Here is a 23,519-nt window from a genome sequence, read left to right as displayed (position 1 = left end):
AGTCAAGTGTTAAAAAAAGGTTTACTGTATACAAAGACATAAGATTATCAATGAACTGGTGTAAGGGCCTCATAGAGTCTTTGTGCAGCCAGTTCCACCATTTCTCGGAGTGATTCATCATCTTCACTTCCTTCTTCACACTCTACACTCTGAAAGTGAAAGCATAAACACTCTTTCAACTTAAGTCTACAATGAATATATGGAAGACACAATAATATTCTTTATGAATAAACATTTCCTCCAAGGGTAGAGAATATGTAGGACTGATGACCAAGAACTAGAATAGCAGCACTGCACACCTGAGGGGCAGGCTGCCTTTATGCAGAAAGAGATTCCCTACAGTGCTGCTAAGAAGCACAACAACTGGGTCTAAATAGAGATTCATTTTGGAAATTAAAAAACAACAAAAATCTCAAAGTCCAGTGAACTACATTTACTTCAAAGCCCATAGTTTGGTCCAATAATTGATACTTGGTGATGTCCTTCACCTATTTTTCTATCGAGGTAAAAAAAAAAAAAATCTAGTCATTTCTCAAAGCATCTATATAGTCAAAGAACAAGAAAGAAATTTAACACGTTATTTGTTTAGTAGAACTGTTTTAATCCTCAAAGCAATGCTGCCAAGAAGATATCTACTTGTGAAATACTTATGCAAGAACTGCTGGTATGAGATAAATACAAGTGCTATGCTCTATAATCCTATTTTTTAAAAGTGACTTGAATCATGCTTGGGCAAACAGAAAAGTAGCTTCTTTGAAAAAACCTAGAATCAAATTGATGCCAAACTAGAGAAATGCTGAAGTAAATTAAGGTATATTAGGAAAAACGAAAACAACAGAAGAATACACAAGAGTTAAAAATGTATATGGTGCAACAACATGGAAGAGCACTTCTGACAGAATTATAAATAAAAAGCACAGGATGTAAAACTTTATATACAAAATCAATACAACATTAAAATTTTTTTTTTTAAAATAGGAAAAAACTGGAAGAAATGCCAAAAATGCAAATATAACCTGCATAGGATCACAGATTATTTCCTTTATTTATTTCCCAAATGTCTTGAAATGTAAGAAGGCACAGTTACATACCCGGGTCTCCAAGTTTATATTAGCAGTTTTTCCATCTACTGTGACACTAAGAATAGAGCCATCTTTTACACTTACACAATCTTCTCCAAATATGTCCCTGAAATAAAGATGCAATATTAGTGGAAACAATACATTACTCAGGCAGAGTACAGATTTATATATTTTGGAAAAAAACAAAGTTGAAGATAGGTAGGCCCTAATTCTGAAGCAGAATACAATTATATACTTACCTACTCCCTGAGATAAGCTTCCTATTTACCTGTATGCATTTTGTTAATTTTATAAAACAGGTAAAGTTCATAGCTATCAATCATTAAGAATTTTCTATTCAGCAGGTATTGTGCTAGGCACTTTATATTATCTTAACTTATAACTTTGGTAAGGATTCCCTTATACACATGAAGAAAAGAAATTGTGATTTTTCTCAAAGCTTCACAGCTAATAAGCGGTAAGGCTATTCAAAGCCAGTTATCAAGGTTTAAATGGCTCCAAAGTCCATTCTGTTTAGCTGTTTACACCTTTTAATCAATACTAAGCTCCTACTTTAAGTCAATTAAATTCAATATTTATCGAACATCTTCTTATGCACCAGGTGCTGTGCTAGATGATGAAGATAGAAAAATCCATTAAGACCCATGTCTTCATTCCGAGCTACAGTTTAATCATTAATTTCAGCATTCTTCACATTAAAGAGATATTCACAAACAGTAGTACAATCAGTAGACTGGAAGTAGGAAAGAAAAGGAAGTCAGTGAATCCATCCATAAAGAAACAGTCACCTCTTAAACAGCCAACAGAGATATAAAATTGGAGGGGATGGGGCATCAACTACTTGTTCTTATAGGTAATTAATTTAATAAATGTTTGAATAATTTGGCTGGGTAATCTAGTTCTAAGGAAAATACAGCTCTTTAAATGTAGAAATATATTCAAAAAGATAGAAAAAAATGTTTCATTTTATCTAATCAATCACTGGTGGTGCTAAAGAAATCAATAAATTTATCCCCGCATAATCCTAAGTATTTAAATGACTGGGAAAATAAGCTGCACTATTTTATAAGGTACGATCAGTTTGAAACTTTCAATGCTCTGTTATCTCACATTCATGAGGCTACTACATGTTTTGGCTCTTTATCTCCTATTTCTGTTTTTAATAGTTCAAGTGGGGGAGTGGGGAATGGGAGAGGGAGGTGGCAAGTGTGGTTGAAGGATTGGGAGAAGGAAGCCAGGGTGGGAAGTAAAGTTGAAGGGCTAGCAAGCTTTGGCAGAGTCCCCTCAGCATGGCTTAAACTGTGTAACTGCAACAGTGTGTATTTTCATTCAGCACTACCAACCGCTGTACTAGAAGAAAACTATTTCAGTGGAATACAGGTTTTTCTATTCCTTTGAAGCCTTTGGGAACAGAGACAATATCAAAAGTTCTAATTATACTCCCCAGACAGGCCAGGAGAGCAATGACATCCCACCTCCTACAGCAGGGCCGTTTAACTTGAAGTCCCAAGCAGAGGCCTTGGCTGGGGGTGTCATCTAACCCCCCAGTATTCCACCCCTCACCCTACTCCCACAGCCGCTCACCCCCAGGGAGAAGTTCCACGGCTCGTACCAGATTGTCAAAGGGGTCGGTGATCTAAAAGTGAGAAGGACATTCAGACTCCAAGGCTAGTACTAAAGTCCTTCTGCAAACAGGGAGTAACAGAACTAGGGACTACTATAGCCACAGGGTTGGGGGCCAACAGACAGAAGCTGCTGCACTGTTACGGCACTGTCAGGTGGCTTTTACTTGTAAGACAAGAGATGATTTAAATGACAACATTTTTCTGAAGATGTGTGATGGCCTCAGTAAACAGAGTCACCATTTAAAGTCAGCCATCCATTTATTCTTATTTATTGTTTATTTCATCATCCATATTTTAAAAGCCACAAAATGGCTGCTTAAAAAATAAATTGCCACTTTGGAATTTGGGGAAAAGAAAGGAAGAAGCAGAAATTTGACATAAAAGTATTCCAAACATGCAGAACATCTTAATCTTCTAAGATGTCGAATTAAATGATTTTCAATTTAAAAACAGGCAGCCACTTATTCAAATACATTTATTGAGAGATTATTAAGTACAAGGTACTATACTAGATGCTGAGATTATAAATCTAAATATTTTTATTTTTCCTCTTCTGGGTGTAATATATAAGCTTAAATTGTAGTTATCCACTACAAAGCAGTTTTATATGATAATTTTATTTGGCAAAACTTTTATAAATCAGGCTTAAATAATATTTGAGGAAAGGGGGAAGACCTAAATATCTGTCTAATCTTTAAAAAAAATACTGAGTTGAAGGTACTTCAGAGTCACAGATTTACTATCTGAGAAGAGTTCACAAGAAAACCTTTCCTAAGGAAGAATTCACATTTAAAAGATAAATGCCTTTAATAATTCTTAAAGGCATAGTGACATTAGGCTGAGATTTTAATGCTTAGCTTTGATGAGAATGTTCTATCTTTGCTGAATATGCCACCTCACGTAAGAACATCCTGAGGCTCTAAGTTAAGTAAAATTGGTTTCATGGACAGGTGACTTACCAAGCAGGTCACATACTTGGAATTAACTAGAGTATTTACCTGAAAGGGGTTTGAGAGATCCCCCAGTTACAAACTGCTCTCTTTACTGACAGAAAATAGGCACCCAGAGTAGTTAAGTGACCTTATCTGAGGCCCCACAACTAGTCTGTGATTGAGCCAGAATTAACCCAGGACTTCTTCCTCCCCATCTCTGCCTTATTACACACTTGATGAACAATAATGGGTGAAAAACTTACTGGAGCATAATCTCCAACCTCTTGCTAAAAACATGCATTTCTAATTTTTTAGAAACCTTATGTACAGCACCTGGAATAAAAAAAAAAGTGAGAGTTCAGTTTCCAAATTCTCTTATAACTTCCAAACCAATAAAAAGAACACGGTTTGCTAAGTCAAAGCAATTAACTATGGAAAAGAAAAGTCAAATTAACTATGGAATACTTAAAATGACAAACATGTAGACTCAATATCTACTCTCTAAATCAGGTCAATATTTTCACCACTTTATTTCATGATCTTATTAAAGAAATACAAAATGACATTTAAAATTAAAAAAATTTAATTTGATTTCCAATGCTTTTAAAATTTTCCCATATTTCATTTATGAGAAGTGAGTGAAATCTTAATTCCAAGAATGCTAGGGGCACATCCAAGCTTGAAAGATCTTAGTTTTCTGTCTTATGTAAAACGCTACATAAATTCAGCATTGTTATATAATACACATATTTTAGTAAAAATTAATATTTAAAATCACTTGCCAGTTAAACCATTTAGCTTCCCCCTCCCACAAGGTAAATGACAGTTCAGGAAGATGAGCCACATCCGATCTGGAATGTAAGTATACCCTAGCACATCACCAAGCACCTCCCAGTCCATCAAAACAGTAAAGTAGTGCAGTTCCTCAGAAGGTTAAACACAAAATCACCAAGTGACCCGGTAATTCCATGCAAAAACTAGTACACAGATGGTGAGAACGTAAGTCAAAAGGTGGAAATAACTCAAATGTCCTGTGATGAATGGCTAAACAAAGTGTGGTATATCTATAAAATGGGATATTATCTGGCCACAAAAAGGAATGATGTACCAATTTGTATTCCAAGGTGGATGAACTCTGAAAATATTATGGTAAGTAAAAGTCAGACACAAAAGGCCACATATTGTGTTTCCATTTATATGAAATGCCAGAATAGGCAAACATATAAAGACGAAAAGTAGATAGTAGTTTCCTTGGGCTGGGGGAGTGGGAGATGTGGGGTGTGGGACTGGGAGGTGTGGGTGAGTGATGGCTAAGAAATACTGGGTTTCTTTGTGAAGCAAATATTCTAAAGTTGATTGTGATGATGGTTGCACAATTCTGAATATACCAAAAAACACTCAACTGTACAAGTTAACTGGGTAAATTTCAGAGTATGTAAATAAAATCTCAAAAGAATTGTTATTAAAAAATATACTGCAGCATTTGGAACTCCTTCAGACAAAACACATACACACACCCCATCCCATCCCCACTTACAATACATATATATACCAAGGAGGAAAATCCCAGAAATAAATTCATGATCTCATCCATAATCAGGGAAATACAATCTAAAGATCTGTCATTTTAAAAACAGGTTTAAAAAATTAAAGATTTTTTTAATATGCTTTCAATTGTCAGCTCAGGTAACTATTTTATCATATAACACTATTAAAGTTTTGATACCTTATATAATCTGTTAATTTTTATTAACTGACCAAGTTGTTCCACATACATATTTAAATCTATATAAAAAAAAAACCAAAATGTCATTTCTCCTAACTTATTCTATAATTCAAAGCAGTTTCTCTGTTTTTTTAAAATTTTTTTAAACTTTTTTTTATTAAATAAAAAAAATTAACAAACAAAACATTTAGAAATCATTCCATTCTACATATATCTAATTGTTTTTAATTCATGAGTTTTTATTGTCTCCACAACTAACCAAATGCTGGACAAGAGAGCTATATAATAAAATAATTAAAATTTAATTATAAACATGAAATTCTATAATTAAGTATTAAGCTATTAACTGGCATGTAAAAAAAATCTCATAAAACATACGTTATTAAAACACCCTTAGGGCCACGGTGGCTCAGCAGGCAGAGTTCTCACCTGCCGTGCTGGAGACCCAGGTTCAATTCCCAGTGCCTGCCCATGCCAAAAAGAAATAAAACAAAAAAACCCACCTTAGCCATGAAACCATATTAAAATAAACTTACAAAGTATGTGTATATATATATATGCATAATCACTGATATTTATGACAAACTCCTCAGACACATGGATTATACTAAGTGTGTAATAAGTCATAAAACTATTCAAGTAAAGCTGTTCTTGGTTTGTATGACAAAACAGGATTCAGGCAGGCTGAAAACAGCTGCAGTGTGAAGCCATCTGGTCCTGGATTTTTCTTTTGGGGGAGCTTCTATTTCTTTACTTGTGATTTGTTTGTTGAGGTCGTCTATTTCTTCTTGAGACAATGTTGGTTGTTCATGCCTTTCTAGGAAGTTCTCCATTTCATCTACATTGTGAAGTTTATTAGCATAAAGATGTTCATAGTATCCTCTCATTACTTCCTTTATTTCTGCAGGGTCAGTGGTTATGTCTCCTCTTCCATTTCTGATTTTCTTTATTTGCATCCTTTCTCTTCTTTTTTTCTCAACCTCACTAAGGGCCCATCAATCTTTTTGATTTCCTCATAGAACCAACCTCTGGTTTTGTTGATTTTCTCAATTGTTTTCATGTTCTCAGTTTCATTGATTTCTGCTCCAATATTCATTATTTCTTTCCTTTTGCTTGCTTTGGGGTTAATTTGATGTTCTTTCTCTAATTCTTCCAAGTAGACAGTTAACTCCTCAATTTTTGCTCTTTCTTCTTTTTTGATATGGGCATTTAGGGCAATACATCTCACTCTTGGCACTGCCTTTGCTACATCTCATAAATTTTAATATGTTGTGTTTTCATTTTCATTTACCTTGAAATATTTACCGATTTGTCTTGTAATTTCTTCCTTGACCCAATGGTTGTTTAAGAGTGTGTGGAGCCTCCATATATATTTGTGAATTTTCTGGCACTCTGCCTATTACTGATTTCCAACTTTGTTCCTGTATGATCTGAGAAAGTGTTCTGTATGATTTCAATCTTTTTAAATTTACGGAGACTTGCTTTGGAACCCAGCATATGGTCTATCCTTCAGAATAATCCATGAGTACTTGAGAAAAAGGTGTATCCTGCTGTTGTGGAGTGTAACGTTCTATAAATGTCTGTCAAGTCTAGTTTGTTTATTGTATTATTCAAATTCTCTGTTTCTTTATTGATCCTCTGTCTAGATGCTCTGTCCATTGATGAGAGTGGGGAACTGAAGCCTCCAACTATTATGGCAGATGTATCTATTTCTCTTTTCAGTGTTTGCCTCATGTGTTTTGGAGCATTCTGGCTCGGTGCATAAATATTTATGTTTATTATGTCTTCTTGTTGAATTGTTCCTATTAATACATAGCGTCCTTCTTTGTCTCTTTTAACTGTTTTACATTTGAAGTCTAATTTGTTGGGTGTTAGTATAGCTACTGCTCTTCTCTGATTTTTATTTGCATGAAGTATCTTTTCCAACTTATCACTTTCAACCTATGTTTATCCTTGGGTCTAAGATGCGTTTCCTGTAGAGAGCATATAGATGGGTCCTGTTTTTTTAATCCATTCTCCCTCTCTATGCCTTTTGATTGGGTAGTTTAATTCATTAACATTTAGTGTTTTTACTGTATGGGCAGTACTTTCTTCTACCATTTTGCCTTTTGGATTTTATATGTTGTATCTAATTTTCCTTCTTTTTACCTTTACTAATAGTCTTCCTTTCTACACTCTTCTCCACACCTCTCTCTCCTGTCTTTTTCTATCTGCCTCTAGTGCTCCCTTTAGTATTTCTTGCAGAGCTGGTCTTGTGGTCAGATTCCGTCAATGATTTTTTGCCTGAAAATATGTTAATTTCACCCTCAGTTTTGAAGGACAATTTCGCTGGATACAGAATTCTTGGTTGGCAGTTCTTCTCTTTTAGTATCTTAAACATATCATACCACTGTCTTCTTGCCTCCATGGTTTCTGCTAAGAAATCTACATATAGTCTTACTGGGCTTCCCTTGTATGTGATGCAATGCTTTTCTCTTGCTGCTTTCAAAATTCTCTCTTTCTCTTTGACATCTAAGATTCTGATTAGTAGGTGCCTTGGGGTACATCTATTTGGATCTGGGGTACACTGAACTTCTTGGATCTGTAATTTCAAGACTTTCATAAGAGTTGAGAAATTTTCAGTGATAATTTCCTCCATTAGTTTTTCTCCTCCTTTTCCCTTCTGTCCTCCTTCTGGGACACCCACAACACGTATATTTGTGCGCTTCATGTTGTCATTCAATTCCCTGAGTTTCTGCCCTCATTTTTCCATTCTTTTCCCTATATAATTTTATTTTCCTTGTTGGATTCAGATGTCCAGTCTTCCAGTTTATTAATCCTATCTTCTGCCTCTTGAAATCTAACACTGTAGGTTTGTATTTTTTTTTTATCTCTTCTACTGTGCCTTTCATCCCCATAAGTTCTGTGATTTGTTTCTGAGGCTTTCAATTTCTTCTTTTTGCTCATCCCTTGCCTTCTTTATGTCTTTCCTCAATTCAATGATTTTTGATGAGGTTTTCCATGTCTGTTCAAACATTTTGAATTAATTGTCTCAACTCACATATCTCATTTGAATTGCTGGTTTGTTCCTTTGATTGGGCCGGATCTTCAATTTTCCTAGTATGATTTCTTTTTCTTTGCTGGCATCTAGGATTGAATTACCAATTAATTAGTTTATTCCAGAGATTGTTTTAACTTTTTTTGCTTAGGATTTTCTTGCTGGATGACTTTGTTGTCCATCTGTTCTTTGACATTCAGTTCAGCTTAGTCTAGATCTCTAGCTTAGGTTTTGTTTAACATATCAGAATTTTTCAGTTCTTATTTTCTTGTTTCTTGTCATGGATATATGGTGCCTTTTTTTCCCCATTAAATCAGACCTTAGTCTGATTTTCCCAGACCAAACTGGCTTCCCCTCATTAGGAAAGAGTCACCTGCATCAGTTTTCCCTGAGGGTAAGACCCAGCGGGTTGAAAGACTTTCCTATGAAGATTTTAGACTCCATGTTTTTCCTATCCTGCTCAGTACATGGCACTTGTCAGCCTGCAGTGCCACCAGTATAAGATGATGTGGTACCTTTAACTTCAGCAGATTCTCCCTACTGGAGGTGCAGTCAAGACAGAGGAGAGGTTGTAGGATGACTTTAATTGCTTCATTTTTCCACACCCTAGGGTCTGAATTCCTTGAGGGAGGTATTCCAACTGAGCTGGGCCCTACTCCTCTCCTGGGGAAGGTATAGCCTCCAGACAAGCTCTCAGACAAGCTTAATTCTGCCCCTGCTTGGGGCAATTGGAGCCTGAGAAGCCTTGCAGTTGTATCCAAAGAGCAGACAAGCCACCGAAAGACAGCCACAAAAAAGAAAAGAAATAGAAAATCCTTTTCAGAACAGGACCCCATTCCTCACGCTTGCTAATGAAGAGCTTAAGTTGGTACGGTGTCCTGTATATGTCCAGGTCCTATGTGCCACGTCCCTTCCTTCAGGGCCCAGACCATTTCAAGTATTTTATGCTGTCTGATCCAAAAAATATATATATTTTTTCTTTTTTTCTTTTTCTGTCAGCCCCCTCTGTGCCGGTGCAAAAACCAGCAACCTCAGCTTTTACTCGAGGTTAGGCTGAGCTGGAGGCCTATTTTTAATAGTCAGAATTTGCTAATTAACTTCATAAATTGGAGTTTGGTTAAGTTCAGCTCCTTGGTGCTAGTAAAGTCTCTCGTTTTCCCCTCTGGGAAGTAGTAGCCTGTTGGGGGGGGGGGGGAGCACCAGCCACTGTGGCTTGGGGGACTCACCATTTTGAGTGGGATCGCAGTTGGTCCAGCTTGTCCAGACTGGTGTATGCTCACTGATGTGGCCCCAGCAGTTGTTTTGTACTGTTCCTGGCTATCACCTGCTCTGGAGGATGAACTAAATCCCATACCTCACTAAGCTGCCATCCTGGCTTGTATTCTGGAACTTCTGATTATTTTAAAGAGGGCTGTTACTAAAGGGATTTTATCTTACTGTCAATTGTAGCCAGATGTTTACAATACCAACAGAGATCCAAGAAAAAAGGTAAGTAAAATGATACTAATATGCATTATGAAGCATGAAGTCTAACTTAAAAATTACACAAGAATGAAAAAAGAGAATTCTTTAGGACTCTATACACTGCTTTTTAGCTCATAAGGCCATGGGAGAAATGAAAGAATTGATGAAAAAGAAATAATTCTGTACCTTTCCTTATTTTTGGGTTTGACTGAACTTCTAATATCACAGTTGTTACTGTATCTGCATACATATCATTGGAAGGATTTGCTAACCACTGAAAAGGAAAAAAAACAGAATTAGGAAGGCATAAATACAACCAACCACAACGGCTGTGATCACTACCCCACCCATATGGATGGGACTACTGCTTCTAGTTAGCATTTCCACTGAGATAATGAAATTGAACAAAAGATTAAACTAATGAATAAGAAGATTAACTGACTCGTTTCCTGAAATTAATCATTTATTTTGATGTCACGAAACAATATATAATTCTTAGCATGGCAGACCCCTCTAATTTTTATTTTTTATTTTCACATGGGCAGGCACCGGGATCGAACCCAGGTCCTCAGGCACAGCAGGCAAGGGTTCTACCTTGAGCCACCATGGCCCGCCCTCCTCTAATTTTAATAACAGCAAAATTTATCCAGCTCTTCCTTTCTGTGAAATGCTTTATATGAATTATCTTATTTAATGTGCATATCAAACAGTAAGTACAATTAACATCATCTTTTTATAAAGGAGGAAACTGAAGTTTAAAAGTAACTTGCCTAAGTGAGGATAATGTTAGACACGGATAGGACATTTTCCATGATACCCAATGGATGGAGGTGGCTGAAGGAATACTCTGACTGAGAAACAGAATGGCGAACTGCAGTATGTAAGTATGAAGTAATACTGTGTGGCTACAGAAAGGAAAAAGTAACGAGGCATGCAACGAGGTGAATGAGCCTTGGGGACATTATGTGGTGCAAAATAAGCCAGAAACAAAAGAACAAATATTGCATTAAATGGTCTCTTTTAGAAAATACTTCCAATTGGGGCCTAGATTGTAAGCTCTTATAGCAGTTACATTTAGTCTAGAGCTATAATTGTTATTTCCAGATCTTGAGATGCTGTGCTATATATCTATAACCTGGTATTTCCTGGAACTTTGTGCACCTGTGTGACATTTAAAACTCAAGAGTTGGAGTTCGGCAGCTCTGAAAGTCAGAATTGCTACATGCAACAAACTGAAAAAGAAGCTGATCTGGTTCAGATTAAGGTAAATCAGAATACAGTGTAAAGGAAACCATTCTATCTTTTTTTTTTTTTAGAGCTCGATGGGATCTTTTTTTGGGGGGGTAGGGTAGGGGGTGCATGGTCCAAGAACCAAACCCAGGTCTCCTGCATGTAAGGTGAGAATTCTGCCACTGAACCACCCATGCACCCCATTGTTTTTTTTTAAAACTCTTTTTATTGTATAATATAACATATATACAAAGCAAAGAAAGAAAAAAGCAAGTTTTCAAATCACTCTTCAACAAGTAGTTACAGGACAGATTCCAGAGTTTATCATGGGCTACATACCATCATCTCAGATTTTTCCTTCTAGCTGCTCCAGAACATAGCAGCTAGAAGAAATAAATATTTTTTATCATCAAAATTGACTTTTGTATGTGTGTGAAAAATAACACATATGCAAAAAGGCAATAATCAAAGCATAGCACAACAATTTGTTCTAGAACAAACTTCAGAGTTCTGGTTACAATTCCAAAATTTTAGGTTTTTACTTCTAGCTGCTCTAAGATACTGGAGACTAAAAGAAATGTCAATTTCATGATTCAGCAATCATATTCATTTGTTAAACCCTACCTTCTATGTATAGCTCCACCATCACCTTTGATCATTCTGTCCCGTTCTTTAGGGGTATTTGGGCTATGCCCATTCTAACTTTTTCATGTTGGAATGGTCTGTCAATATGGGGTAGGGAAATGGAACTAGCTGATATTCTGGAGATGCTAGCCCTCTAGGTCTCAAGACTTATCAGGTGCAGGGACCCATCTGGACGTTTGTAGGTTTCTGGAAAGTTACCTTAGTGCATAGAACCTTTGTAGAATCTTATGTATTGCCCTAGATGTTCTTTAGGATTGGCTGGAATATTATTGGTTGGGGTTGGCAAGTTATGATAGGTAGCAATGTCTAAATGAAGCTTGCATAAGAGTGACCTCCAGAGTAGCTTCTTGACTCTATTTGAACTCTCAGTCACTGATACTTTATTAGTTACACTTCTTTTCCCCCTTATGGTCAGGATGGAATTACTGATCCCATGGTGCCAGGGCCAGACTTATCCCTGGGAGTCATCTCCCACACCACCAGGGAGACTTTCACCTCTGGATGTAATGTCCCATGTAGGGGGAAGGGCAATGATTTCACTTGCGGAATTGAGCTTGGAGGGAGTGAGGCCACATTTGAGCAACAAAAGAGGTGCTCCAGAAATAATTCTGAGGCATACCTATAGGTAGGCTAAGCTTCTCTGCTACATACGTAAACTTCATGAGAGTAAGCCTCAAGATCAAGGGCTTGGCGTACTGACTTGGATGTCCCTCATGTTTGACACAGTATCAGGTATTTCCCCAGTGGTAAAGTTAAATAGTTTCATATTTTTTCTCCTACCCCTCAAGGGACTTTGCCAACACTTTCTGATTATGTGCTTAATATATTCTAGGATATATCCAGGTATTACATTATGCTATACAGGATTATAGGCCCTCATTCTTATGCTGGGATTCAACTGTTCAAATGAGCTATCCAGACAGGTTGAGTTAGATTGCGTGCTACAGAAAATTTAGGTTCTGGACAAAATAAAACTTTCTTCCTTTGGTCTCAAAGAGTAGGTGCAGTTCTAAAATACAGACAATGTCTTCAGAAGACATTGTACTTTAAAACTTGATCTACTGTTTGAAAGGAAGAGAGGTTTATTTTGTCCAAAACTAAACCAAACAAAACTGAACACGTGGAGCCCAGAATAGGAATGAGGGCTTGTAATTCTGTATAGCTTAATGTAATATGCAGATACATTTGAGAGTATACAAGGCAGATAATTAAAAAGTATTGGCAAAGTCCCTTGAGAGATGGGGGAAAAATATGGAATTACTAAACTTTCCCACTGAGGAAACTCCTGATACTGTCTCAAAACTTAGGCAATCCTGACCAAGTCAACAGGCCACACACTTGATCCTGAGGCTGCTCTTATGAAACTTATTTCTGCAATGGAAAATCTAAGCCTACTTACAGTTATGCCTAAGATTTACTTCCAGAAAACCTCTTTTGTGGCTTAGATATGGCCTCTCTAGTGCCCTCTCTCTCTAAACCCAACTCTGCAAGTAAAATTTACCTTTTTCCTCTACATGGGACATGACATCTAGGGGTGAAAGTTTCCCTGGCAATGTGGGACATGACTCCCAAGGATGAGCCCGGCCCTGGCACAATGGAATTGGCAATGCCTTCCTGACAAAAAGGAGGAAAAGAAATGCAACAAAATATGGTATCTGTGGCTAAGATAGTTCAAATGCAGCTGAGAGGCTATCCAGGAGGCTAGTCTTATGCAAACTTCTGCTAGATATTGCTAATTACCATGGTTTGCCAAACCCAACTAACACCATTCCTGTTAACCCTAAGGGACACCTAGGGCTCTATCTGAGATTCCACAAAAATTTCACATCTTAAGATTACTTTCCAGAAACCTAAAACCTCCAAATGTTTTTTAGGCCAGATTAAGTCCTGGAAACGCAAAAGGGCCAGCCTCTGCAAGAACATCAGTTAGTTCCACTCCCTATCCTATACTATCAACACCCCTTTCCAATATAAAATAGTTAAAACGGGTATAGTCAAATACCCCTAAAGATCGAGAGCAGGATCAAAGAAGAAGGAAGAGTTGTAACAGAGAAGAATTAACAAATTTGGCAAATGAGTATGCCTGCTAATCATCATACTGATATTTGTTTGAGTCTCCGGTATCTCAGAGCAGCTAAAAGGAAAAACCTGAAATTGTGGAATCAAATTCTGAAATCCGTTCTTTATCCACTTGTTACAATGTACTTTGAAATTTACTGCTCTTTTGTATATATGCTATATTTCACAATAAAAAATGTTAAATAATAAAATAATAATAAAAAAATGTTAAATAATAATTTACCTAGGACAACAGAGGCAATAACTGCTGGTGCTGAGATTCAAACTCAAGTTCCTAATCATTATATTTTAGTAGCATATACAGCATAGGGAAATATTTTCCAACATTTACTTTTGTTTCTCATCTGAAGCCTTAGATTACTTGACACTTTTTCATGTGTTTTTCAAATATACCAGTTTAGGGTGCTACCACTATAATTATTTGAAGAACGAACTCCATATCTTTTATTATCGCTCCAAAAAAAAAAATTTTTAAGAGCAACTTGAGGCATATGTAAAACTTCCTAAAACTTTCTTTGATATGTTAAGTACAGAGACAAATATATATTCTTTAATACTACTTAGTAGCAAGAGCTAAAATATTTTCAGTAAGTTCTCCACTTTTTAAAAAAGTTTTATATATTGCTGTATGTAACTTCACATTATAACATAAGTACTCTTTTGCCACTTTCTTCATTTAATTCTCTTTAGCCTTATGAACCAAATCTAGACTTATTTCACAGAATTCAAGTGGGACTAGGCCAGATAGACCTTCTTTTATTTGTTTTTAAAATAATATTTAAGGGGTGCAAGGGTAGTTCAGCTGTAGAATTCTCAAATTCTCGCCTGCCATGAGGGAGACCTGGGTTCGATTGCTGGACCATGCACTCCCCGCCCCCAAATCAACAAATGGTGCTGCAATAGTCACATGGAAAAAAGAATGAAATGTGACCCCCCCACCATACAAATAATAATAATAATAATATTTAAGAACAGAATAAGTAGCCTGGGAAATTGATATACAATTTTTACCTTGAGGCAGAGAGATAGTCAAGGTGCCTCCTGGATCATTCAGTCCCAGGATTCTTTGAAAGTCTTTCTTTACATTCAACAGACACCATTTTATAATTAGCCATCTAATTCCTTGGTGTCTGGGTACCAAATTCTACAAGTAGGAATTTAAAATTCTATCAGTAGGAATTGCATTCATCTAAATGAATGATTTCTCACCTTTTTGGATTTTGGCAACTAAAGTGTTGGTTATTTGAATCTTCAAAATTCCACTCTCTTAACAGAGCACAGCATGACAAGACTGTTTGTTTGAATGTAACATAATCTAAATTTTAACTACATACAAAATGTCTATTTATGCTATATTTAAAGCTGATCTTGGAAAGAAAAATGTGCATATACAGTATATTTTCCCAAAATCTTGATTTGTTTTTTCTTTTCCTTGATTACAAGAAAATAATTTTTGTTAACATTACAGGTGAACTCTTTTTAAAACCTTTTTCGTCTTTGTTTATGTAAATGGTCGTATCTTACTTCTAATACCACCATTCCTGGTTCTTGTATTACAGTTATATTTTTGAATACTTTCAGAGCAGGTTTTTCTTGAATTTCTAATTCTTCTACATCACCTGAAAAAAAGAATTATAAAATGAATATAATTTTCTGATTATCTTCTAGAGATGTATTTATTCATTTGTTCATACAGACAGCTGAAATAAAGCTGATACACAGTGAAATATTAGTTGAATAACTCATTTGTATAGTTCATTTTTATCTAGTTGGGGCTTATGTTAATTACTTACAGCACCTGAAGGATATCAACGTGTATAATAAAATACCATACAACTAGGTAGGATTATACTTTAGAGATTAAATATTTTATCAGTAGCAAACTTGCTGATTCTCAACATCTATGTTTGTATAAAAAATTCAGTTTCCGTTCACACATTTAATATGAAACTAACCAACTATTACTTCTACCTTGTTTCCGTACGTTTTATTATTTTACAGAGAAATTCTACTAAGATGAGATTTTTCTCATCTTCCCAGTAACCTCTCAATAAAGGATTAATTCAGACATTTTTATTACCTTTCTATGTTAAGACTCATAATTTTAACATGAGGTTCTTTCTAGTGGTTTATTTTACAGTAGTACTTTACTATATGAATTATGAAGAGCACATTAATAGAAAGCTTATTTTGTAATCTGAAAAATGTTCCTGCTTGATTACAAGAAAGTCCACATCTTTAAAGCAGATTTTAAACAGAATGAACAAAAACTACTGATATTCTTATTATTTAGGGTGGATCAAGGAGAAGAGGTTTTTAAAGATATTTTTAAAAACTTCAGTATAAAGATGACCAAATAAAATACAAATAAATTAGTACAATTTTTATGAGACAATTAGCAAAATTAAATAACATCCTTTCCTAGGTATATATTTACCTTACTGAAAAATAAAAAATGATTAGATGAATTTCAGTAAATATACACACCTGTCAATTTCTGTAGCTGGTAATAGAGCAAATTAAAAGGACCAGTATATGGGATGGCTTGAGTCTGTTTTACAGTGCTCATGGCCAAGTCGGTATAATCTGAAGAGAAAATTAGAATAAATATACTTTAAGAAACAATAATAATCCCACAATATACAATTTGCAAACAAATACTAGGAGTAAAGAAAAAATAAGTAAAAGAAAAGTAAATGAGAGCACTTTTTCACAAAACTAACAAGGTGCTTCTTAATTTAGTCCCATCCTACATTTCTACCCTTCTCTCCCTCCATCCCCTTCTCTCACGATTACCTTACACTCCAGCCACAGGAAATCATAAATACTGCCTAACCAATACACTAGCTATCACTGCCTTCTTTTCTAATTGGTGATTCCTAGCAATCCTTCAATGCCTGAAATAGCACTGTTTCTTTGCAAAGCTTTTCCCAATTCTACCAGGCCCAGTTTCTCCTTATAATGCACTTCTATGTCATTGATCAAACAGTTTCTCTCATTAGACTAAGAGCTTTTCAAGGACTGCTACTAGGCTTTCAAATATATTTTTAGTCCTTCACAACCTAGCACAATGCCTGGCACAGAATAAGAATTCACTGATTGCTAAATGAAGGAATAACTAATACAGTACTTGTGTGGTCTGAAAACTGACAGTTGGCCTATTTCATAGATAAAAACTCCTGGTATCCTTATTCCTTCAGAAAGCATTTATGATTTATATAAATAAAATTGAGCATAGTTATTTACTTGAAGAGCATATCATGTTTATTGAAAAATTAATATTTACTGATGGTTTAGCATTTACACAGGCACAGAACACCCATGGAAATGTTTATAAACTTTGGAAAAATAGCAATTCACAAACTATTTAGATTAGTGCAAATTTTTATTTTCCTGTATAATAACCTTCAATTTATAAATACTTTGGGCTTTGGCTATATAGTTAATGTCACTTATCTGGATGCTGAATAAAAGTTCCAACACAGCGAAGAAAATTAGGCTTCACATTAATATTTTCTTCCTTTTAAAGAAATTATGTAAGTTTCTGTCCCTTACTCCTGACCATTCTTTCGGAATGGTGAAGAACAGGAAGGTCCAGCAAGTGATATAAAACTACAGGTCATTAAAAAAGAAATGCTTATCTGGGGAGTAAGGCACTTCAGAAAATAAAAGCACTAACATTTTGCTGTAAAAGTTAGAAAACAGGCTAGCTAAAAGGTCGGCAGGAGTAGTTAATCTGTTTTAGAAGCAAACTATTTCTGACTAAGGTTATTTTCCAAAGAATTTAGATGTTTCAATGATTCAAGGAAGATTTTTTTTCATAAAGCTAATTAGTCTGTTAGCTTCTACCTATTTCAATTTTATTATTTGGTTGTTATTTAAAATTTGGCTACTGGTAAGAGAAGCTTTCGTAAACTTTTTTTTCAGTGAGAACATCAAATTATATTTGACACTTAATAGAATACTTACTAGAGAGGTCACAAGGAGAAAGTATGTGATAATTAAAGTTTCTTTTAACGAGTATTCCTGAGACCCGCTGGCCTTGTTCTGGTTTTTTGTCTGCTAAAAAGCCCATGACCTATTACCAAAAAAAAAAAAAATCTTATAAACTGAAGTTACTCAGGTTCTGCATGAGGAGACATGTAATCTATGAAAACAACACATGAATTAACCATGAAATACATAAAATGATCTTTATTAGCAGGACAGTAACATGGCTCCCAATATTTCAAAGGGAAGATTCACCAGGACAGATGTGGCAAGAAGGGCTAAATTCAGTTCATTCCCAAATGGTTCAACATCCAGGGTAAACCTCCTACGTGCAGGGGCTCTTAGTAGTTTTCAACAGCTGCATCTGGTAGGGAAGGACAGGAAGTACAGGCTGGAGATGCAGGTGCTCCCTCAGTCAGGTTATGAGACACACAGCAGAGCTCCATTTTCAGAAAGGTGGGAGTCCGTGTTAAAGCTAACAGGGAAAGAAGGAGCATCTCTGAGTACAAAGGTTGATAAAGGTAGGTTTGTACCAGCAAGTGGGAAATATTTTAAGAGAAAAGAATAGAGTAATGACTGCAACAAACAAAACCATTAAAACATGACACCCCTTAAGGACATCATGCTGAGTGTGATTAGCCAGAAACAAAACGACAAATACTGTATGGTCTCACTGATATGAACTGACATTAGTGAATAAACTTGGAATATTTCCTTGGTAACAGAGACCATCAGGAGATAGAAATAGAGTAAGATAATGGGCAATTGGAGCTGAAGTGATACAGATTGTGCAACAGAACTGAATATAAAAACTCAGAAATGGACAGCACAATATTACCTAACTGCAATACAATTATGCTAAAACACTGAATGAAGCTGCATATGAGGATGATAGAGGGAGGAGGGCTGGGGCATAAATGAAATCACAAAGAAAGATAGACGATAAAGATTGAGATGGTATAATCGAGGAATGCCTAGAGTGTATAATGATAGTGACTAAATGTACAAATTTTAAAAATGTTTTTGCATGAGGAAGAACAAAAGAATGTCATTACTGCAGTGTGCTGAAAATAGATGGTAATTAGTATTTTAAAATTTCAACTTATGTGTGTGAGACTAAAGCAAAAAATGTTTATTTGGTACAAATTTATACTTTGACTAGTGCATCTCCTAATATAACTTAGGTTGATAGTTGGTTGAACACCTTAAGTACATGGAACTTTGTATAGGACATAAGATTTTGTTGGTTTGTCCAGGTGATGCCCTGATGAATCCCAGAGTGATTTGATCAGTGAGTGGAAAAGTATTTGCAAAGTCCCCTTCAGGGAATGGTGAGAATGGGGGAAAACTCAACTTCCCCAAGTTGAATTCTTGATATTCTCACAAGCAGTGTGGACAACCAAAGCTATAGGCTGAGCCCCCAGTCTTGCGATTTGTTCATATGAAACTTAACCCCACAGGGGATAGGTCAAGCCTACTTAAAATTAGGCCTAAGAGTCACCCCCAAGAGAACCTCTTTTGTTGCTCAGATGTGGCCTCTCTCTCCAGCCAACACAGCAAGCAAACTCACCACCCTCCCCCTGTCTACATGAGACATGACTCCCAGGGGTGTGGATCTTCCTGGCAACATGGGACAGAAATCCCAGAATGAGCTAAGACTCAGCATCAAGGGATTGAGAAAAACTCTAGAATGAGCTAAGACCCAGCATCAAGGGATTGAGAAAACCTTCTCAACCAAAAGGGGGAAGAGTGAAATGAGATAAAGTGTCAATGGCTGAGAGATTCCAGAGTCGAGAGGTTATCCTGGAGGTTATTCTTATGCATCAAGTAGATATCACCTTGTTATCCAAGATGTAATGGAGAGGCTGGAGGGAACTGCCTGAAAGTGCAGAGCTGTTTCCAGTAGCCATGTTTCTTGATGATGACTGTATAATGATAAAGCTTTCACAGTGTGACTGTGTGATTGTGAAAACCTTGTGTCTGATGTTCCTTTTATCTACCTTGTCAACAGATGAGTAGAACATATGGAATAAAAATAAATAATAGGAGGAACAAATGTTAAAATAAATTTAGTTTGAAATGCTAGTGATCAATGAAAGGGAGGGGTAAGGGGTATGGTATGTAAAATTTTTTTTTCTGTTTTTGTTTTATTTTTCTGTTGTCTTTTTATTTCTTTTTCTGAACTGATGCAAATGTTCTGGGAAATGATCATGATGATGAATATGCAACTATGTGATAATATTGTGAATTGCTGAGTGTATGTGTTGGGAATGTTTGTATTTCTTTCTTGTAATTTTTTTTTAATTAATAAAAAATTTAAAAAAACAACAATTACAAAAAAAACATGATACCCACCATTTTCAAATACAACTATTCTCAACTATGAATAAATGAACTTACGGGAATAAAAAGACAGCCCATCTACCTTCAATGATGTGAGGATACGTGGAAGCCAGGCATTGACAAGTTCATTCTTATAACTATACATGAAGACAGCTCGTTCACTTGACTACTAAGGGCGATTTTCTCCCTAAATGCTGGTGATTCTATGCTAGGAGCTTTGTTCCTAGAAATTCGTTTTCAACACTGATGCTCCCAGGTATGGGAATGTTTGTCTGCCTGTGAAATAAGTACCTCAGAGAGTAATACTGATTGATTATCCTTCTGACTTCACCTGCTGCCAGTTGCTGTTTCTCTCTTTACTCAAATGCATTCCAGTTTCCAATATGCTGATTAATGAACATATATAAAATTGGTTGATCTAATATTTCTAGTAAGCAAAGTATACAGAAGCTTTGATGGTTCTTTGTGGATGTGATCTCCTTTACCCACTCAGTTTCTGTGGCTGCCATAAATTTGACTTCTCCCTAAGTAACGTGACTGCACTTGAGGAAAAAGCAACCTAAGTCAATTACTTTAAATAACTAAAATTATGGCTGAAAAAAACAGACTACTCCAATAGCAAACCATATTTGGAGAAATGGCTATTGAAAGTTTCTCTATGCATAAAGTTAAATGTTTTTTTAAAAAGGCAGGTAATTCTAGACTGATGTTTCCAAACTGTGTTCTCAATTCAATGATAAAAAAGTTAAAAAAAATGCTGTATATTACATATTTTGGAGATTTATAATGTATAATAGTCTTTAGACTATTATAAATAGATTTATAATTTTACAATAGTAAAAGCTCTGAAAGCCCTGCTGTAAAGAAAACTTAATTTTGTTAAATTCTGTTTCTCCTAAATTATTATGCTGCAAAACATTTTTTTTTCTCCCTACATCTCAACCAACAGAGTCTGGGTACACAGTTCCAGATTCTCAACAGAATATATTTTTCTGCAGATACAAGACCACTAAATTAGCTCCTAGAATGTTGCTGAACAGTGTAAAGACAAGTATTTTGCTCTTCTTCTGCAACAAAAGCCTCACATCATAGGTTTTATTAATTTATTTTTTTCCTTCAAATTCGATTTTATAAAAGTATAGTCTTCAATTAATTTTTTCATGTCTGGCTCATTATGAATTAAGAAAATATTACAAATTTCATTAACATTTGCATCATATTTAAAATTTAAGATAAATCATGAAGAACTTAAGAAATACATACTTCCATGAAGAAAAGACATGAATAAGATTAAGAAACCTAGCCTTTTACCTTGGCGAGTTTTTCTCCTCTGAAGTTTAAGGTCACTGCTTCTGTATTCCGAGGATTATGAACCTCTATGTGAACTTCATCATTATCCTCATATTCTCGAATCAGGGCTGCTTTCAATCTGGCCATCTCATTCTGTTCTCCATGAACTAAAATCTACAAAGAATAACATTTAAAAGAGCATAGGAAAATATCCTTAATTTAGATTAAAGATGGCCTTTGTCTGAGTTAAATATACAAAACAGAGAAATACCTGAAACTATTAAATTTTACTATTTTAAGGTCCTCCACTCAATCAAATTTGTATAAAGACATCTTCCATTCTGTTTGGCTTTAAAAGGTCCATAAGTGGAATTATTTCAAAAGAGAATAAAGAAACATATTTTTTACACCAATCTTTACCACTAACTAAATATGCAACTTTGTAAAGTTACTCACTTTTTCTAGGCTTCCATGTTCATGCTGGTAAAGTGGCTGGACTAGGTGACTTTGATAATCATTTTACCAGCTTTAAATGTCACTGATTCTGATATGAAACTACTGCTATTTCAACTATTTCAGAAAATGCCTATAGTTTTCTTCAGATTTCTAATATAAAACTTTCAAGGAAAGCTTTTTGGTCAGGGTAGGTGGGGTATTCTTCTGTTTATTAAAACAATACCAAATAGAGTATTTCAGAAGCAAAGGAAATTACAAGTTGGAGAGGTATTTATAACTACGGCATTAACCACTCATCTCTTTCTATTCACTTTTTTGCTTGTTTCTTGGGTGCATGGTCCAGGAATCAAACCTGCGTCTTCCACATGGAAGGTGAGTATTCTACCACTGAACTACCCCTGACCCTTTCTATTCACCTTTATAACATATTTTATATGACAGGTAATAACCTATAGACCACTGGTATATTGTTTCTTGTCTTAGGCTAACAGAAGCAGACCCATGTCATTATTACTTGGTGGCACAGAGTAGAATGGTGAATAGTCCAGGCTTTGGGATGTTAAGTAATTTGCCCTGCTAATAAATTACTTGACATTTCAGTTTTCTCATCTACAAAACAGGTGTTGATTATGAGGATTAAACAAGCTGATATATGTAAAACACTAGCACAGTGCCTGGCACAGAGTAAAAACTCAATAAATGCTAGTTATTATTTATTACTTCTATCACCACTAACAGTATTACCATTTTATCATGTAGATATGCTTTTCCTAGACCTGGACACTGAAAGCAGGTAAGCATCAAGTACAACTCAGGAATTTAAATTGTCAAACAGAGACAGAGGACGGAAGAGTGATGAGACAAAATGAAACTGAGGATGAGGAGGTAGTACCAGAGTGAAAAACTCGTTTTCTCTATGGCTTGAAAGTCTGGGGGTATTTTATATCCCTAAACTACATACACAAAAAAACACTTGTGAGACATCTGCACTGTAACTAAACTCTACATGCTATGATGTCAGTGAGTGATTTTCTCCATCAGAGAATCTGGTTATTAAGGGTCAGTGGCAAATACCTGTAAGGATTATCATAGGAAAAGAACTGAAAAACTAACAAAAGGACATTTCCTCTATACTAGCTTTCAGTACATTCAGAAAGGATACTTCATTTGTTTTCTAGACATATATTCTATAAATGCTACTCTGATATTTAAAAATACATATATTTTAGCTTACCTCTCTCTCCAATCCCATCAAATATATAATTGCTATTTTTATAATTTCATGAAACTTAAAAATATAAAGAAATTTTTATACAAGGACCTATATTATATATTTCTCATCCTCTTCACTCGTAAACGTTTATTATTATCTCACTTGTCTTTCTCCTATCTCCAAATTATCCTTGCACACTCTATTTAACATTACTGAGCATTCACTGTGCCAAGCACTGAATTAAGTGCTTTGTATCTCCTTTCAGTCACACCTCATGATAACTTTATGAAGTGGGTACTATTATTATCCTGCTATTTCAACTATTTCAGAAAATGCCTATAGTTTTCTTCAGATTGCTAATATAAAACTTTCAAGGGAAGCTTTTTGGTCAGGGTGGGTGGGGTATT

The 23,519-nt window shown here is 35.4% G+C and overlaps 1 protein-coding gene across 3 annotated transcripts in view; it reads right to left on the bottom strand.

Moving 5' to 3' along the window:
• Positions 1-2: 2 nt before the first annotated feature.
• CPSF3 (cleavage and polyadenylation specific factor 3) overlaps positions 3-23,519 on the bottom strand; it is a 42,625-nt gene continuing 19,108 nt past the window's right edge. For all 3 annotated transcript variants that reach the window (XM_077153140.1, XM_077153141.1, XM_077153142.1), the window contains 8 exons: positions 21,465-21,617; positions 17,790-17,898; positions 16,308-16,406; positions 15,345-15,439; positions 10,053-10,140; positions 3,903-3,972; positions 1,092-1,188; positions 3-149 (listed from right to left, as the gene is read on the bottom strand). In XM_077153140.1, coding sequence (XP_077009255.1) covers positions 48-149; positions 1,092-1,188; positions 3,903-3,972; positions 10,053-10,140; positions 15,345-15,439; positions 16,308-16,406; positions 17,790-17,898; positions 21,465-21,617 — 813 coding nt within the window. In that variant the 3' untranslated portion in view covers positions 3-47. The remainder of the gene's footprint in view (positions 150-1,091; positions 1,189-3,902; positions 3,973-10,052; positions 10,141-15,344; positions 15,440-16,307; positions 16,407-17,789; positions 17,899-21,464; positions 21,618-23,519) is intronic.

This window comes from Tamandua tetradactyla, chromosome 3 (genome assembly GCF_023851605.1).
Source record: "Tamandua tetradactyla isolate mTamTet1 chromosome 3, mTamTet1.pri, whole genome shotgun sequence".
Taxonomy (NCBI): Eukaryota; Metazoa; Chordata; class Mammalia; order Pilosa; family Myrmecophagidae; genus Tamandua; species Tamandua tetradactyla.
The sequence above is the reverse complement of the archived record's forward strand: the minus strand, read 5'-3'. Positions and strand labels throughout refer to the sequence as shown.